This window comes from Triticum urartu, chromosome 3A (genome assembly GCF_056163025.1).
Source record: "Triticum urartu cultivar PI428250 chromosome 3A, HENAU_Tu73, whole genome shotgun sequence".
NCBI classification, from domain to species: domain Eukaryota; kingdom Viridiplantae; phylum Streptophyta; class Magnoliopsida; order Poales; family Poaceae; genus Triticum; species Triticum urartu.
Genome location: NC_141875.1, coordinates 559,571,516 through 559,578,029, shown reverse-complemented (window position 1 = coordinate 559,578,029; position 6,514 = coordinate 559,571,516). Strand labels below are relative to the sequence as shown.

The following is a 6,514-nucleotide window of genomic DNA, read 5'->3' as shown; positions in this document are numbered from 1 at the left end:
ACTGTGCAAAGTATATTGTATATGCCCGTGATCACCTCCCGAAGTGATCACGGCCCAGTAGTATAGTTTGGCAGACGGACAAGAGTGTAGGGCCACTGATGGAACACTAGCATCCTATAATAAGCAGTAGGATAGCAGGTAATGGTAACAACAGTAGTAGCAAGGACAGGCTATGCATCAAGATAGGAATAACGGAAAGCAGTAACATGCTACACTACTCTAATGCAAGAAGTATAGAGAAGGGTAGGCGATATCTAGTGATCAAAGGGGGGGGCTTGCCTGGTTGCTCTAGCAAGAGAGAGGGGTCGTCAACACCGTAGACGTACTGGGTAGTAGCGGCGTCGGTCTCGATGTCTAGCGAGAGAAGATGTGGGAGAAACAATAAATATAATGCAAACAAATGCATCACAAAGCATAACTATGGCAATACGCAGTCCTAGGGATGATCTAACGCGGTGCTACATGTTACAAACGGAGCGGGAAAATATCTGTGGATATCTCCCGGGCTTTGGGCATTTACCGAACGGACAATCCGAAGGGGGAGGTTCCATGTTTGTTGTGTTGGAGGCATGTGACAAATGAACGTGAAGCATATTCGGACTCGTCTTATTTTTCTGGTCATTTTTCATATATAGGTCTTTTTCATCCGAGCTATGGTTATTTTTGTATGAATTTCTAAAGTTTTAAAAATATTCTCGAATTTTGTGTTTAATTTAAATCTGAATTGACCAAGTCAATGTGACTAGTCAAATGGAGAGGTGATGGCCCATATGACACTGATTTAATAATTTCCAAAATATTTATCTATTCTATTTAGATGGGACCCACTTGTCATTTGCTAAAAGGACTAATTAGCACTAAACTAATCCTAAGCTAAACATAGCCTAATTAACAAGGGCCGGCCATTAGTGGGCAGAGTCCAGCCAGCCACACACGCACTACACACACGCGCGCTGTACACACAAGACACATACATACACAACACACGCATACACAGTGCTAGGGGTTTATTTTGTTCTCTGTTTAGAAAAGATAGCATTTTGTGATTTTCATAGGAATTAATCCATGCATCAAATTGATTTGGTTCAATGGAAACATTTAAGCTTTGACAAGTGTACTACCTACAAATATTATTCTTACTCATATTAGCACTTGATTAGCTGTTTTTAGGGGCTGTCCAGAGATCTAAACGGCGTAGCAGCGCAAAAGCTAGCTACTGCTACAGTAACTGAATGTTACTGTAGCAGAGTAGCAGCAGAGTAGCAGCCAACGGCGGCAGTAGTAGTAAGCAGCAGAGTACGCAGCAGCAGAGCGGCGACATGGAGCAGAAGTAGCAACAGCAGAGCAGCGGGGGCATCTCCATGCGCGGGCGCGCGCGGACTGACGCAGGGACGCGGCAGTGCGCGGCCAGAGAGCAAGGCACGACGTGCGGGAGCAGAGCTTTGGACGCGGCGACGGCGAGCATGGGTCGGAAGTGGCGAGCACGGGGAAGCACCTACGGCGACCAAACCAAGCAATGGTTTGAGCCATCCAAACGAGGGCACCACGCCACATTTGTAGGTGGTACAGGCGTGAGCTAGGACGGCCAATAAAAAGTGTGACTACGGCGGCGACTAGCGGCGACCGATGCGGTGCTCGACGAAAGCTTCGTTCGGAGCACAAGCGAGCAAGCCGCGTGGTGCAATTGATTCATAGGAGTGCCTGGAGCACGCACGCATCACGGGCAGGTCCAGAGAAGCGCGGACTACTCGACCTCATCGGCCATGGCGGACGGTGGTGCGACAACTTATGGGGACAGCGCTACGGAAGGAAATCAAGCATCGGTTGAGAGGGAAAACGATGATGAGCTCACAGCGGAGCTTGCAGAAGGCTCGATGATGCCGGAGCCCGTTGGAGAGACGTGGATCGAGCGACGGTGACCGGCGGATGTAGTCGGGGAAGGAGGCCGATGGAGACGGCTCGAGCGCGCTCCGACTCGACCTGGCGCTTGCAGTCGGTGCAGAATAGGACGACGGTGCTCCTGGGCTGTTGGAACGGAGAGGGGGAGCCAGTGGCCGCGACGACGGCGATGTGGCAGCGACGAGCCCGCTCGGGCGAACGAGACAGAGAGGGAGGCGGCGCGAGAGGGAGAAGGTGGGGATAGGGTTCGCCTGGGGGTCGCAGGGTCGGCCTTTATGCTCTAGGGGAGCCAGGGGATGGCCAGCACGCGGCATGGCGCAGCCATGGCCGGTGGATCCCTGCCACGATCCCCCACTATGAACAGAACGTAGGGGATGACCGTGGGGTGGGCTGGGCCTGCACTGTGGCCATTAGGGCCTAGTGCAGCAGTAGCAGTTTCTCTTCTTCCCTTCTTTACTTTTACTTTTCTATTTTCCTTTTATTTAAACTGTTTCCTATTTTCTTTTGTAGTAAAATAGTTTTATAAAAGAAAGAAACTTGCACTTAATTAGTATTGTAATTTAGGCCATCGCCACAATTAGTTTTAGCATTTAAAAAAATACCTTGCAACATTTAAATAATTGTTTTATCCACTGTTTTAATTAGTTTAGACATTTAAATACTTTATAAAAATGTTGTTTTACCACCATAATTAGTTATGGATTATTTTTCACCTGATGAACATTTTAGTTTTCATGTTTTAGAATTTATTCATTTCACTTATGATTTGAATTTCAATTCGAGGTTGAAATATTTCTTAATTGCTTTTCTTAGGGAATAATGATGATGACTTGGTGTCGTTAGCATGGAGTTACTGTAGCTTAACTATCGGGGTGTTACAAATCTCCTCCACTACAAGAAATCTCGTCCCGAGATTTTAAGAGGTGAAGTAAGGGGAAAGAATAGGTTACGAAATCCTAGTGATTCTTCTTGATCGTTGTTGCTCTTCTCGAAGAGGTCAATCCATAACACTGATGTCTTCATCCCTATGCTTCAGTCATCATGATTAAGTCGGCTTCCTTTCTTCGAGAACTCCATCGTACTTACGAAAGAATAAAGGGTGGGTATATTCCGGGAGAACGGACCTCTGCAAGGTTGACTATCTGGTAGTTAACATCGGGGAAGGTGGCGGAAAGTAACTCTCAAACTAAAACTTAAGAAAATATCGAGAGTAAAGTAAGGAGGTACCATGAGAAGTTTCAAGCGGGTAGGCAATCGTTCGTTTCCTGAAACAGAGTGTGTAAGGGGTTCAAGGCAACGGAAACAAGTATTGTGTTTAATACCAGGATTGAGGATCACACAGAAGGTGGCTCGTGAATTACATACGAGGCCAGGTGCGAGGAACAACCTTAAAAACAGGGGGTGTATAGGAGAGTCAGGTTTCGATCCTGTGGAAATGTGGGTTATGGGCCCACCATGTGGTTAAAGTAGGAAGGGCGTCGACATCTGGCACGGCCATGATAGCAAGACATGTCAGAGAGTAGCCTATCAGTTATGTCGGCAACAAAGTCGGTACCAAGGGCGAGGGACGAAGAGAACCATTTTCCTGCTCGTTGAAACAAGGCGGGCCAATAGGCAAAGTTCTCGTCCATCGGTGGTTACCGGGATGTCACCAACAATAGTAACAGGGTGTTACTGACAGAATTGTACAACGAGGTGTTTACATAAGCAGGAGAATGTTACTGATTAGATCATATAGATCACAAGAAACGTTAAACCAACCAATGGAAAGGAAAAAAATATGATTATCAGATTAAACAGAAAAATGGAAAGGAAAATGTGTTTAAACACATATTTCAAGGGTATATCCTTCCCAAGGACAAGCAGAGTATGATATCCATGACAGCATATAATGTAGAAAACTCTTTAGGTAGGGGAGAGAAATTTCATGACATTACCCATACAACGGTGTTTGGATAATTGAGCAGGAAACATTTAGCATTGGGCTTCAAATGGTCTTGTTGAAAATCGGAGTACCATAGACGTGCTTCGAGATAGTATTGACATGGTCATCAGGTGAAGATCAGACTTTGGAAACACCAAGGATCCATCAGGAATAACTTGTAGAATAAGTCTTACAATTTCCTCATGGAAGAATGGATAGCATTACTAAAAGGAAAATTATAACAATAGGTCCTCCGGTCAGGTGTGTTAGGCATGACACCACCTTACCGGGTCATATAAAGACCAACGTTATAACTCTTGGAAATATGTTCCAAACATCATATCTGACCGAGATTCAGATTTGATTGGTGTCAGGATACCTCAGACTCAGGATGCCTGAGAAGAAAAGGTGCTACACAATTTGACGAGAAGACATTTGTGAGATTCTCAAAAATGATCTATGGAAGTGAGCTCTGAAACAAGAGTTCATCAGTAAACCAAGGAGAGGATGAGGAGATGGCTGATAGGCTCAGCAACAAATCGTCGAGATTTCCCAAGGATGGATTTCCACAATTATGTGAACAAGGAAATATCATTTGTCGGATCAAATGATATGATGATGTATGCTCGAGGGAAACATACACAACTGAACAATGATAGAAGGGTGCACCCAGGAATCTGGACTAGGTAGCACGATCAATGTTTGAATGATGATTCAATAAGCAATAGCCTTAGAATGAAACTATAGACCAATAACTTCAAAGCAATAGGGTTGCTAGAAGTTTTGAATTTACACATCACAGACCATTTGTCGAAAGGTTTCATGAAGATGCAATCAAACATCAATGGCAACAAGAAAGGGAATAACGAAGCGACAAGTTATAGGATCAATATATAAGATGCAAGCTCAGAACCAAAGTTACCTTTCAAGACAAGCAACATGATGTTGAAAGCTCGACGTAAGTCGTGCTCACACACTGAAGAACTCGTGCACCAGAGAAGGACGTGGTAGCACAGTCAAAGATAGCAAGACCAGGATGCAGCCGATAGTCTAGGAATGACCAGATTGAATTCAGAATTTCCCAGTAAAAATACTAGGGGTATTTGATATGTAGTGCGGAATAATTTCACTAGTCGGGGTCCTCGGTTGACAACAACCCAGAACCTAAGAACAATTGGACCTGGTGAGTAATAACAATTGATGAAGAACCCATAAGAAGTTATGATGTTTCATGATATTCTTGAGATACCAGATTGTAATACTCGACGGTAGAGCAGAGTAGAGGGTGGACATGTGAAGTGATCTGCAGAAGACAAGTACTTCATCTTGTCTGAGAAATGGAATCAAAGGGGATCAATCATGGTCGGAGCCATGATAGCAAAGGATCAATTCACAGATACCAGATGATATTATACCAAGGAAATAGTTATTATTACAAGAAGTTTCCATGATAGGATCTGCATCATGTCCATGGGCATGAACACAATGTTCAAGGTCGACTCCCACTTCTCCCATGCATAACCTTTCATTTACTTCTCGCGTTCGATGAAGTTGTAGTGTTGAAATTTTATCTGGCAAAATACCAGAAGAGTATGACTCATGAAAACTTTCGAGTTCACACATATTAAGGAAGGCATAGGTTCAAGCCATCGGGGCTTCTTAGAACATGTACCACGAACTTCAGGAGTAAATAACACAAGCTCAAAAGTAGAGCATGGTTGACAAAGCGTAGGATACAATTTACCAAAGGCATTATATACCCGTGGAAAGGCTCACAAGGTTATTGAATATGAAGGACGATGTCGGATGAAATCCAACAATGGATCGGGCGATCCACAACGGAGCTGATGTGAGTATCGGTACTCAACCCGAGGAAGAAGGAATACAAGGAGATCAGTTTATGGAAACAACTGACTAACTCAAAGTTCAAATGCAAAGGAATTATCAATTCCAAGACAAGGGATCGGAAGCAATGCTCTGATTAGGGATGGATAAGTTGAATAGCCTTAGGGGTACAATCGACGGCAATTTGATTGGTCGAGATCCAGCTCATGTTTTAAAATAACGTCTGAGCCGAAAAGATAATTTAAAAGGATCAACTGATGATTGCGTGCATTCGCACTCATGTTGAATCAATAGGATCAAAAAGACGATGCCTAAGGATACTAACGAATATTTCCAGACATATGGAAAGCATCCATAATGCAAGAAGACAAGTATTGCAGAGCAATAAGCTATTAAGGATTTTTGGAGGATCGAATAGTATTTCGAAGACCATTGTGAAACACATGAACAACCGGGGATGAACGGATACTTGATAAGGGCGAGAAATTATCCATAGGGATATTCAGGTGGCAAGGAACTGCCAGGCAGTAGGCATAAAATATTCTCGGAACAAATAGAAAGGATTTCAAGGTATCTTGTAATAACAAGATCAACTGGGTTGAATGTATCAATGACAAATGTAGGTAGATATCCATAAGGATACATCGGTGGTAGGGAATGGTAAAAGCGATGGCACATAGTCTCGAGAGAACATCGTAGGGTGTCTTTGGAATCTTATGGTGAAGCAAGCGATCGTTCGTACCGAGGGGCTCTCTGGGAGAAAGTAGTAACGAGATCCTAAAGTTAGATTTAAGTAAATTCATTTAACCCGAATAGGAGAGATGTCAGAGTCCCAGAGTATAGGTC

The 6,514-nt window shown here is 43.9% G+C and overlaps 1 protein-coding gene across 1 annotated transcript; it reads right to left on the bottom strand.

The window, feature by feature from the left end:
* Window positions 1-214: 214 nt before the first annotated feature.
* LOC147980518 (uncharacterized) lies at window positions 215-2,213 on the bottom strand. Its single transcript, XM_087516901.1, has 2 exons — window positions 1,853-2,213; window positions 215-354 (listed from the first exon to the last, which is right to left on the bottom strand). The coding sequence occupies exons 1-2, from the start codon at window positions 2,211-2,213 to the stop codon at window positions 215-217; spliced, it is 501 nt and encodes a 166-aa protein (XP_087373027.1).
* Window positions 2,214-6,514: the final 4,301 nt, after the last annotated feature.